Source organism: Gobio gobio (genome assembly GCF_949357685.1).
Source record: "Gobio gobio genome assembly, chromosome: 6".
In the NCBI taxonomy this organism is placed as follows: Eukaryota; Metazoa; Chordata; class Actinopteri; order Cypriniformes; family Gobionidae; genus Gobio; species Gobio gobio.
Window position 1 is genome coordinate 25,354,254 of NC_137102.1, and position 13,310 is coordinate 25,367,563.

Genomic DNA, 13,310 nt, shown 5'->3' on the forward strand with positions numbered 1-13,310 from the left:
GATTAAGTATATCATATTGCACCAAGCAAATAATGATTGTTGATGTCAGGAAGGTTGGCAATATAATTAATATTTCTTACAAAAAACATATGGTTACAGGCTATGAAATATTAACTCAAATGACATATAATGCCTCAAACAGGGATGCACAATAATGATACGGTGCAAAATAAAAATAAAAAAACAATCAAAAAACATAGACTCAAAACCATTCTTATACATTAGAACACTGAAGAAAGCAAAGTCTCAAATTTTGAGGTCAGGGTGTAATTAAGCAAAACACAAGGAACTGCTCTCACAAAGCTAGCACCCATTCCATTATAAAAACCTCTGACTCCATATTTCTCATAGATCCCGACGAGTCCTTGAAGAGCATCTGCAGGCTTGTGTGAGGTAGAACAGAAAGCTGAGATTGTGAGAGAAAAGACAACAACACAGTGATCAAATTACAAACATTTTTAGTAAATGCAAAAGAAGACAAATACTGATACATTCACACAGTCTGGGATGAACGTATCCTGTATGTTCTACGATTGTTTTGGCTAATGTTCCCATTAAGTTATGAAAACATTATATCTGAATGTTCTTTGAATGTTTAAAACAACCAGTTTATTTAAATGCTTTAGAGAAAAAAAATAGTTACAAACATTAAGGGAACATTCCTTTTTTATAATTGTTCAACATTATAGCAACGTTACTTTTGAACATTCTTTGAACATTCTGAAAAAGCAGTAACATTTAAACAATGTAAGACGAACGTCCAACTTAATTTCAGACAAAAGTTCAATGAGAAAGGTAATGTTTTGAGAACATGTTAAAAACCAGATAATTTTTAACAAACAGTCTATTAACATTTTCGGAAGAATATTTGTTCATAACTATGAAAGAGACATTGCCAGAATGTTACGCCAAAGTTCTGAGAATGTTTGCTGTTATAGCTGGAATTCTGCTGCTGTGTGAATGCAGACAGAAGATGAGCATGATTTAAAAAAAATGCCAGATTGTACAGCACAGATATCAATCATTAAAAGCCTTAAAATATATTTGAGTTAATAAAGGGAAACGTTCATGCAAATAATTATTATCAGTTCAGGACAGGTTAACATTCACCTTGAGCTTGCTGTTGTGTTCTAATGACAGCAAGTGGGTAACTGGTGGCCTGTCCCGATGCAAACGCTGCAAAACTGAAGAGGAAGAGCTTGGAGTCACTGATGTGCTCTGGATCCTGTCTTGCCCAGCTTATAATCGACTGCCAGAGGGGGAAAGGTTTCATGTTAAAGGGGTCAAGAACTGAGAAATCAAAAATCATATATTTTGACATATATTAGGCAGCAAGAGAACATTTTGTCCTCAAAGTCGATGTGTTAGAAGCAGGTAAAATGGGTAAGCATATGGATTTGAGGGAGTTTGACAAGGGCCAAATTGTGATGGCTAGATGACTGGGTCAGAGCATCTCCAAAACTGCAGCTCTTGTGGGGTGTTCCTGGTCCGCAGTGGTCAGTATCTATCAAAAGTGGTCCAGGGAAGGAACAGTGGTGAACTGGTGACAGGGTCATGGGCGGCCAAGGCTCATTGATGCACGTGGGGAGTGAAGGCTGGCCCTTCTGGTCCGATCAAACAGACAAGCTACTGTAGCTCAAATTGCTCAAGAAGTTAATGCTGGTTCTGATAGGGGGTGTTCTGAAAGGTGTCCGAATAGACAGTGCATCGTAGTTTGTTGTGTATGGGGCTACATAGCCACAGACCAGTCAGGGTGCCCATGCTGACCCCTGTCCACAGCCGAAAGTGCCACCAGTGGCCATGTGAGCATCAGAACTGGACCACGGAGCAATGGACGAAGGTGGCCTGGTCTGATGAATCACGTAGATGGCGTCGCTTACCTGGGGCACACATGGCACCAGGATGCACTATGGGAAGAAGGCAAGCCGGCGGAGGCAGTGTGATGCTTTGAGCAATGTTCTGCTGGGAAACTTTGGGTTCTGCCACCCATGTGGATGTTACTTTGACACATACCACCTACCTAAGCACTGTTGCAGACCATGTAGGCCTACCTGTACACACTTTCATGGAAACGGTAATCCCTGGTGGCTGTGGCCTCTTTCAGCAGGATAATGCACCCTGCCACAAAGCAAAAATGGTTCAGGAATGGTTTGAGGAGCACGAGTTTAAGGTGTTGACTTGGCCTCCACATTCCCCAGATCTCAATACAATCCAGAATCTGTGGAATATGCTGAACAAACAAGTCCGGCCCATGGAGGCCGCACCTCTCAACTTACAAGAATTAAAAGATCTGCTGCTAACATCTTGGTGCCAGATACCACAGCACACCTTCAGGGGTCTAGTGGACTCCATGCCTTATTTACAACATGTAAATAACTGTGTTAATTCAAATGCCTGATCTGTGATCAGTGATTTCTGATATGTAATGATTCATGTACAGTCAGATGTTCTTTGTCTATATGTGTAAATCAAACCAGTGACTAAATGGTCAACTTCACATTGTGTCTCTTAGGATGAAAATAATCTGTTATTTAAACTGAGATTAAATTGTAGAAATCGACAAATCTTTTATTTACATCATGTTTGCACTGTTAGTTATGATGAAAGCATTCGTGAGAGTGCAGAAATCGAGCTGCAATGACGAGATCACTGCATTCATGTGCTCAACATGTCTGTGATCGGCTACAATGCTCATCACTGCAAACTTTATTAAAGATATAATGCTATAGTCAACACTTTTCATGATTCTCACAGTCTCACAGCAGACACGCCCCTTCAAAAAGAGCGTTCAAATCAGAAGGTTAAATTCAGGGTAGGAAAAATGCCTTTTATTTCTCAATTATGACTATTTATTCTGCACCCCAGGAAACATTACACTGCCCAGCCACACTGCCTGAAAGTATTTAGTCTCTTCTTGATTGAATACTCAGATACCTCCTCCAGTGCCCCGAATACCTGATGCACTGCACATTCCACCCCAGCATAAGGTATCATGCAGAGTATGCTGGGTTTGAACCCTCTGTAGAAAGCTGCCACCGACTCGTTCTGGTAAATCAACTTGGCACATCCCAGTACTCCATTGTAGGTGCCAGCAGGCTGGAGATTGAGTCTCACTTTCAGCACCTGCCATTAGAAGAATACAAAAAATTAAACTTAACATATCAACTTACATGTACAAGTCAAGAAAGATGACTGGTGTTACTCTAATAATTTGTAATTGTGAATGTTACAGTAACTACAACTTAGTTTATATTGTTGATGGAAATTACTAATATGGAAGGTACTGTATGTATGAATTCTCATAATTGCAACTTTGGACCCACTTTATATTAGGTGACCTTAACTACTATGTACTAACATTTAAATTAATAATTTGATACAATGCACTTATTGTGTACATACATGTTTCTTACATTTAAAAAATTACCAGCATGTAATTACATCTGTAATTAATTTCTGTAGTTACATTTATAATTACACTGTAGACACTTCCCTTACACCTAACCCTACCATTAAACTTACCCATTCCACCACACCTGTCCTTAACTTTACCCGTAACCCACCTCAATATCAGCAAAAGTGTTTTGCAATACAATATAATCACAATAAGTACATTGTACTTGTTTTTTTAATGTAGGCTAAGTAGTAAGGCCACCTAATATTAAGTGGGACCACAACTTAATTTCTTGTAATTCACAGTTGTGACTTACTATTGCGACTATTTCTCATAGTTACACATTTTGTCATAATTGTGACTATATATCTCACAATGTCACTTTACCTTACATTTCTAATAATTGTAAGTTAAAATGGCATATTACAACTTATTGTAACTAAATGTTTACCTTCTTCATAAAAATGATGACAGAAGTGTATATTTGACAGACAACACCTAACAGTAAGGAACTCCAACCTGTTGTTTGACTGTGATACCTCTAAGGGGTAGAACACGGCATGTGCCACAGCCCCGGACACACAGCCCAGTCCAAACCTCTGATGGACCGACAGACTGTCCCTCTCACCAAGAGTGGACAACCTCATCTGTTGGGAGAGTGACATAAAGAACGTTTGAACATCACTGCACATGTGAGTGAATGTTTGTGCATGTTTGTGTGTTCACCTGGGCATAGATGAAGCACTGAAGCGTTGATTGTGGTGTTCCTTTAAGAACATTCACAGCATTTCCTTGCCACAAGGATCTAAAACCTCCAGTCTGCAGCTCTCGGAGTCCCAGAGACACAGCTTTGGATCCAAAAACCTATCCAGTACACTGAAGTGTGTTAGGCTACTATTGTTAAATCACACAAATAAAACATATCGTATATTAACTTGTTGGAAACTCAGAAGTGAAGACCAGGAGACTTGGATGTATCTTCAGCAGGATTCTTTATTGTGAACGTGCTGTCTGTAGCTGTAGTCCATCAAGTCCACTAAGGCAGTGTACATTGTAGTTTTTAGGTGGCAGGGGACGACCTTAAACAAAGCATGCAAATGAAGTATCCAGGTAAAGGGACCGGCCCCAGACTCTAGAGTATCACCAGTCCTAATTCAATCAGCATAACTATTCAAAATGGGACAGGGGCTTCAAGAGCCATTAAAGACAAAAGGTGAGATTCTAAGTAATCTGGCTCGTTTGACTTACAATAAAGAGAACAGGAACTGGCAGAAAACTCTTGCTGGAAACTTTGCTTAACAGAATAATTAATCTGATGTCACCATCTTTACCATAATGCTAAATACAATGTACTTCCCTTAGTTTTAAACATATTTGTAACCCCACATAGCCTACTCCTAATTTAACTGAAATACTAATATTCAGTAACTGCACTGACACTTTTGGATGAGAACCAAATCTTGAACTGAATTGAGCTGGATGATAACACTACTGTCTCCTGTAGAGATGCTTAGCTTAATTGACTGCTTAATAATTGACAAATTCTGCAACATTAAACGTTCCATTTTGGTTTCTGTTTCGTTTTCCTGGACTTTTGGGGGAGCGGAAAACATTTTATGCATTTTGGCCATTAATTTACTAAAAATGCAAACTTTTAAAAACAATAAAAACTTTTGTTTTTGTCTCTGTGTAAACTACAAAAACTAAAATTGGGTGTTCAGACAACATTAGGGCTGGGAAAAAAACATCGATTTTTCGATTAATCATTTTTTAAAATGTGGTCAATTCAAAATCGATTCTCAAGGCCAAGAATCGATTTTTTTCCAGTCGATCCTGCCCGGTATCGCATATATGCTTGTCGTTAAGATAAAATCTAAGGAAGGCACGTAAATAACAGAGATAGTGACGAAATATAATGCATCATCCGGGGCACGAATCAAAGCTCAGACGCCCCTGGAGGAAAAAGCCTCCATAAAAACGGACAGAGTCTGAATGACGGTCGGCTAAATCGCAAGAAATGCTTGTCCTTTACTGAAAATTGCTGAAAATCATCCAATATCCTTTTTATGTTTTAGAATAAGTGTATCAAAATATCCATAAAAACAACATTATATTGTATTTAACATAATTGTATGCATTTGAAATATAGAGATTGGTTCTGTTTTAATGTAGGCCTACCCAAGTGTACCTAAAATAAAAAGAGTTTAATATGCAGGTTTGTGGCTCTTAATTTCTTTTTAATAACCCACTTGTAAACTTTTTCACTGTTCTTTTTTATAAATATAGTAGGCTATTTGAATTAAATCTATATTCATTGAGTTGAATCGAAATTGAATCGAGAATCTAAATCGATTCGATTTGAGAGCATGCGAATCGAAATCGAATCGAATCGGAACATCTGAATCGATACCCGGCCCTAGTCTACCCCAGATAGCATTGTGACATTGAGTCAATGTTGAAATTCCATCAGAATCATCAATTTGGTTGAGGTTGAAATGTCAATGCTAAGTAATATTGGATCAATGTTGAAAATTCTATGCTAAAAGAATTGTGGACCAATGTTGAAAATTCAATGCTAAATAATATTGGATCAATGTTGATAATTCCATGCTTTTCAGTGTTAAAAAGACAAACATTGAATCAATGTTGATTTTTGGTCAGCTTAATTCTCCACTGGTGAGGCTCACTATATATCTATCTGTCCCATCATTCAACATGTTAAAGCAAATTCAAATCAATTGGGTACATTTCTGTGAAATGTGAGCAATCTCCCCCGAGTGTGTGGATTAACAAAGAACCACCACCATCAATTGAACTCAATGGGACGAACCAGTTGATTATTATAGGCATATTGTTAATATTACTGTTTTAATTATTGTTTTAAAATCTCCTCCATCATGGAAAACATCTCCAATCCTCTAGTGTTATCTGCTAGCTACAGCACATGCAGAGAGATATATAATGACTGTCACTTAATTCTAAATATATAATGAGAGTCCTTAATTCTTGTGGTCATCCAGTTATATAAATCATAGCCTGTTTTAAATTGATAAAATGTAGGCTATTATTATTATTATTATTTGAATCATGTATAATTTACATACATTTAATTATTTATCTAAATAATACAGGGTTAATAAAGAATTTAGAATATTTTACCCTACCGATCGAATGCGACACAATCCAATCCAGTAGGTGACGGTAATGCACCTCCAGATCAAAGCGCAGCTTAACAGACTTCAAGCGTGAAAAAGACAGAGACAGGACAGCAGCAGTGTTTTTTTAGAGGTAAGTACAAACAGATTAATACAATTCATCTCAATTTTCATTTTGTGTTTTTATTTATCTTTATTTCTTACAACTTGTGTGCTTCTCCTGGGCGAGTCAGAGTGAACTGCGACGTTAATAGAGTCACGTGAATGCCCTCTGTACACAACCAACGGCCAGGATATTCTTTATTACATCGAATTTCAGTTTGTTTTTCACCAAACCCTATCATATTTTTTTTATTAATCTTTATTTCTTAAGCTGGGCATACACAGTGAGATTTTCGTCCGATTTCGAGCCAAATTCTGACTCATGCAACTCGGGACGGGATTATTTGGACTCGGGATTATTTGGGTCGGGACGATTTTCAGCTTTGTCGTGCGCCGTTTGTTTTGAGGTGTTCACATGATTTTAGAATCAAAATGATTCATCTGTGCGTGCAACGAGTAAGATGTGCATTTGTGGATCCGGTGCTGCGTATGCATTCATTGCCCCGTTTGTGAGTTGATCCTATTTGATTCTTTTGGATTTTGAGACAATAGGGTCGACTCACAAACGACTCAATGAATGCATGCCTGGCACCGGCCCCGCAAAAGCACATCTTACTCATTGCACGCACAGATTCTGACCAACATTAATACAAAATCGAAGTTTTGCATTCAAAATTATGTCTATATTTGTACAAAACGCTGCACATTCATGTAATTCTGTATTTAGCACACACAAGTTGAAAGGCATTTGTTTGTGGACAGTGAAAAATCTACAAAATGTATCAAGTTCATGGATAATTGTGCGTGTATTTATTAATCATTTTGATAGTAAAGTCATCCCATATTTGTCCCGTGTACAGGGAGAAACGAGAGACGGTCAGATGAATTTCTGGCATGTCAGTAATTTTGGTCGCCCCTCGTGCGGGTATCGCACAGCTGAAGCAGAGCTACGAGCTAATTGCCCTGTTGGAGGTGAGGGGAAATAGGACAATCAGTTCGTAGCTCTGCTTCAGCTGTGCCTGTACGATTAGCTCACGAGGGCCAACCAGAATTAATGAATTCCAATTTAAAGGGTTAGTTCACCCAAAAATTAAAATTCTGTCATTAATTACTCACCCTCATGTCGTTGGACACCCGTAAGACCTCCGTTCATATTCGGAACACAAATGAAGATATTTTAGTTGAAAGCTGATGGCTGAGAAAGGCTTCACACAGGCCTCCATTGGCATTCAGTACATTGACACTTCCAAGATCCATGAAAGGCACTTAAAACGTCGTTACAAAGTCTATCTCACCACAGTGGCTCTACAATAATCATACAATGTGACGACAATAGTTTTTGTGCGCAAAAAAAAATCAAAATAACACCTTTATCCAACTTGTTCTTGTCTTCCGTGTGTGCCTCCACGACGCATGCGCGAGAATATGACGTAGCGCCGGTGTTCGGGAATCGATGAAATACACACTTAAGCTCCATTTTGAGCACTACGCCGAGACCTAAAGCACGATCAATGTAGAATCCAACAGCTTAGACACGCGCGTCTTCCTCTGCTCGTAAACAAATCGCTTCTGGGTCATATGTCCGAACGCCGGATCTGCGTCATATTCTCGCGCATGCGTCGTGGAGGCATACACGGAAGTCGAGAACAAGTTGGATAAAGGTGTTATTTTGATTTTTTTTTGCGCACAAAAACTATTGTCGTCGCATTGTATGATTATTGTAGAGCCACTGTGGTGAGATAGACTTTGTAACGACGTTTTAAGTGCCTTTCATGGATCTTGGAAGTGTCAATGTACTGAATGCCAATGGAGGCCTGTGTGAAGCCTTTCTCAGCCATCAGCTTTCAACTAAAATATCTTCATTTGTGTTCCGAATATGAACGGACGTCTTACGGGTGTCCAACGACATGAGGGTGAGTAATTAATGACAGAATTTTCATTTTTGGGTGAACTAACCCTTTAATCTTTAATGCAGCAAGAAAGAAAACGAAAGAAGAGTGAGATCTTTAAGTTCTGTAGGCAGCTATATCAAACTGCAGAAAACTGCTGCGCCTCCTGTTCATGTTGTAAAATGGATAATCTCATCCACTGGGGTGTCCAATCCTGATCCTGGAGGGCCACTGTCCTGCAAAGTTTAGCTCTAACCCAAATTAAACACACCTGAACCATGAGCATACTAGAAACTTCCAGACAGGTGTTGAGGCAAATAAGAGCTAAACTCTGCAGGACAGGCCCTTGAGGACCGAGTTTGGACACCCCTAGCCTATCCAGCTCCTCTTTTATTAATTTAGCTACTTGATTATTCATTTACTTGTTTCACTTCCACACTTTATTTGTTTATTTACTTTTAAATACAGTATTAATTTTAGATAAAACCAGATAGATATTTGAAGATATTTTCACCTTGCTTTTCCATTCATTAATCCTGTGTCTGCAGGTGCTTTAAAGGGGAAAGTCTAAACTAAATTTCATTAAATAGACTTGAATTTAAATTCAGCTTGTTTTAACTGGAATGTAAAGATTTTGATCACATTTCAAGTTTCACTTCATTTTGTAGTACATTTGTGATGTATAATTAGTCACATTTCCAAATATTTACTAACATCTTGTTGTTTTAGGTGCATTACAAGTGAATGCTGATAAAAAGGAGGCATCAGAGTTCATCTTTGCTGAGACGGTGCACAAATGGCTCCGTTACGCCCCTGAAAGGCTTTGGGGCATTGCTCGTGATGGAAACCCCTGAATTTAGAGTATTCAGAGTATTTCATTCTCTCTTCTACCTTTTTTCTTTCAGTACTACTGTCCCATTTCTGTCTTTATTGGCGAGTTTCCATTTGTATTTACTTCCATTTTGCAGATGCAGGTTGTCATGTTTTTCACTTGTGTTATAAATTCAGATGTAATTGTTTTAAGTCAATGTGAGATTTCTTGTTGAAACTGTGGGGGCATAAATAAATACATTTGCATGTAAACTGAAGGATGTTGTTTACTTTGAGTGACTAGATACAAAATCTGTCACGAACGCTATGGTGAAAAAAGGGGTGAGGACTCAAATGCAGGTGAACATGAATTTTATTAACCAAAGAAACATAAACACAAAACAAAAACCCACTATGGGGTAAAAATCAAACATCAAACAGAGACAAACCAGGGACCGAGATCAGGGACAAGAATCAGGAACCAGAATACCTCCACACGTAACATAGACAACATAACCGCACAGGACTGAAAATGGAAGGAGACTAAATAGCAGACAAACAAGGCAGGTAACAAGGGACAACAGGTGGAGCAAATTAACTAATAATCAGATAACGAGGAGTGGGGTCAAGACAGATGACAGGCGCACACAGGACAGAAATAAACCAAAACACCATGTGCTACACAGGACAAGACAGACATGTGACACTACCCCCTCTCCAAGGAGCGGCTTCCAGACGCTCCATCAGAACCCAAAGAGGGACAGACCAGGGCGGGACGGGAGGGACAGACGGCCGGGGGGGCGGCCCGCAGAGTTCAGGCGGCCGGGGAGGCGGCCCACAGAGTTCAGGCGGCCGGGGAGGCGGCCCGCAGCGTTCAGGCGGCCGGGGAGGCGGCCCGCAGAGTTCAGGCGGCCGGGGAGGCGGCCTGCAGCGTTCAGGCGGCCTGGGAGGCGGCCCGCAGAGTTCAGGCGGCCCGCAGAGTTCAGGCGGCCCGCAGAGTTCAGGCGGCCGGGGAGGCGGCCCACAGGGTTCAGGCGGCCGGGGAGGCGGCCCACAGGGCTCAGGCGGCCCGCAGATTTCAGGCGGCCGGGGAGGCGGCCCGCAGAGTTCAGGCGGCCGGGGAGACGGGCCGCAGAGTTCAGGCGGCCGGGGAGACGGCCCACAGGGTTCAGGCGGCCGGGGAGACGGCCCACAGGGTTCAGGCGGCCGGGGAGGCGGCCCGCAGAGTTCAGGCGGCCCGCAGAGTTCAGGCGGCCGGGGAGGCGGCCCGCAGAGTTCAGGCGGCCCGCAGAGTTCAGGCGGCCGGGGAGACGGCCCGCAGAGTTCAGGCGGCCGGGGAGGCGGCCCGCAGAGTTCAGGCGGCCGGGGAGGCGGCCCGCAGAGTTCAGGCGGCCCGCAGAGTTCAGGCGGCCCGCAGAGTTCAGGCGGCCGGGGAGACGGCCCGCAGAGTTCAGGCGGCCGGGGAGGCGGCCCGCAGAGTTCAGGCGGCCCGCAGAGTTCAGGCGGCCGGGAAGGTGGCCCGCAGAGTTCAGGCGGCCGGGGAGACGGCCCGCAGAGTTCAGGTGGCCGGGGGGGCTCGGGCAGAGCAGGGCGCCTGGGCGGCTCGGACAGAGCAGGACGCCGGGTCGGCACGGGCAGAGCAGGGCGCCGGGTCGGAGCGGGCAGAGCAGGGCGCCGGGTCGGAGCGGGCAGAGCAGGGCGCCGGGTCGGAGCGGGCAGAGCAGGGCGCCGGGTCGGAGAGGGCAGAGCAGGGCGCCGGGTCGGAGAGGGCAGAGCAGGGCGCCGGGTCGGAGAGGGCAGAGCAGGGCGCCGGGTCGGAGCGGGCAGAGCAGGGCGCCGGGTCGGAGCGGGCAGAGCAGGGCGCCGGGTCGGAGCGGGCAGAGCAGGGCGCCGGGTCGGCGCGGGCAGAGCAGGGTGTCTGGGCGGCGCAGACAGAGCAGGGCGCCGGGTCGGCGTGGGTGGAACACGGACCACCAGAACAGCCTTCCTCCTCCGTTTCGGAACAGGGACCACCGGAACATGGAGCACCGAAACACGGACCACCGGAATAAGGTCCACCGGACCACGATCCACCGGACCTGGGACCACCGGAACATGACCCACCGGACCTGGGACCACCGGACCACGATCCACCGGAACAGGCATGGAGGGAGCCTTTCTCCTCCTCCTCCTCCGTTTTGGGACCACCGAAACAGGGACCACCGGAACAGGGACCACCGGAACAGGGACCAGTGGAACAGGGACCAGCGGAACAGGGACCAGCGGAACAGGGACCACCGGAACTGGGACAATGGTCATTGGAGGGCTGGGGTCAAGATAGTCTATGAACTCCCAGAAGCCAAAAACCCCCATCCTCCCCATCTCCTCCGGAGTGAGGGGCATGTCCAGACAAAGATTAAAAACCTCCTTGGTCTCTGCCTCACTAAGGTCCAAGTGATCGATCTCAATGAGGAAGACCCGAGCAAACCTTCTCACATCAGCTCCCTGCTGACGTAGATAACGGGAGTTCACATACCACATAGCCTCTAGGTGGGTGACAGGTTCCATGGAGAGAAACAGAAAAAAGGGCAAAAAACAACTGCTGAGTCCTCTACTGGCGGTTATGTTCTGTCACGAACGCTATGGTGAAAAAAGGGGTGAGGACTCAAATGCAGGTGAACATGAATTTTATTAACCAAAGAAACATAAACACAAAACAAAAACCCACTATGGGGTAAAAATCAAACATCAAACAGAGACAAACCAGGGACCGAGATCAGGGACAAGAATCAGGAACCAGAATACCTCCACACGTAACATAGACAACATAACCGCACAGGACTGAAAATGGAAGGAGACTAAATAGCAGACAAACAAGGCAGGTAACAAGGGACAACAGGTGGAGCAAATTAACTAATAATCAGATAACGAGGAGTGGGGTCAAGACAGATGACAGGCGCACACAGGACAGAAATAAACCAAAACACCATGTGCTACACAGGACAAGACAGACATGTGACAAAATCATGTCAATTGCAGCCATACATGAAAATTAACTGGCATAGAATCCTGCTGTACATAAAGCAAGATTGAGGTTTTTTTAGTGTTTCTATGTTGATTCAGTGTTAAATAAGTGATTTAATTAAAGTTGAAAAAATATAGATTTTATGGCCATCTTGATCTATTTTAATCGTTGAAATAACATTATTTCAAGGTGCAAACCTGATGAAAAATCAATGTTAAATATCAACATTATTTCAATGATAATTTGATTAATGCATTAACATTGATTCAATATTGATTCAGTGTTAAATAAGTGATTTAATTGTAGTTGAAAAAATATTGATTTTAAGCCCACCTTGATCTATTTTTCATCATTGAAATAACATTATTTCAGGGTGCAAACCTGATGAAAAATCAATGTTAAATTGCAATATTAGGCGTTTCTCAATGTCAAGGAAGGATCCTCGGAAGCCAGAATTCCGAGGATGCTACATCATCGACGTCCGTCGAAGGGCTGTTCCAATGTCTAGGATCCTCGGAATTTCAACCAAGGTCTGAGTCCTTCGTTCGAAAGATATGCCATATACAGGAAAGGATGCATACGAGTAGACTTCGCGCACTTAGCGTTCTCAAATCACCCACAATCCTATGCGCGCAGCTTTGCTATCTTGTTCAAAAAAATACAAAATATCGGACGTTGGTGGAGTGTTAACGGGGCAATATGCTTTCAAGTGTAAGTATTTACGTTACCAAACATTAGTTATAACCGTAGTAAATGTAAGTAAAGTTTAACTTTTAAATGCCAGTACAAATTACAACCGTTATACAAATGACGTTATTGATGGCTAACGGACCTTTTCACTGACGTAATGAGGCTGACGCGCACTTGCTAGCCTGTTCCATTTACCTGTTCTCCGAATGCTAAAGAGGAGCCTCGCCTAGCCTCTGAAGGAAGAGACTTGGAAGGACCAGTCCTGC

At 43.0% G+C, this 13,310-nt stretch overlaps 1 protein-coding gene across 1 annotated transcript in view; it reads right to left on the reverse strand.

The window, feature by feature from the left end:
- Positions 1 to 221: 221 nt before the first annotated feature.
- slc25a24l (solute carrier family 25 member 24, like) overlaps positions 222 to 13,310 on the reverse strand; it is a gene marked incomplete at both ends in the record, with an annotated part of 35,387 nt that continues 22,298 nt past the window's right edge. Inside the window, 5 exons of the mRNA XM_079820441.1 lie at positions 222 to 406; positions 1,111 to 1,249; positions 2,956 to 3,123; positions 3,934 to 4,041; positions 4,121 to 4,258. Of these exons, the coding sequence (XP_079676567.1) occupies positions 222 to 406; positions 1,111 to 1,249; positions 2,956 to 3,123; positions 3,934 to 4,041; positions 4,121 to 4,258 (738 nt within the window). The remainder of the gene's footprint in view (positions 407 to 1,110; positions 1,250 to 2,955; positions 3,124 to 3,933; positions 4,042 to 4,120; positions 4,259 to 13,310) is intronic.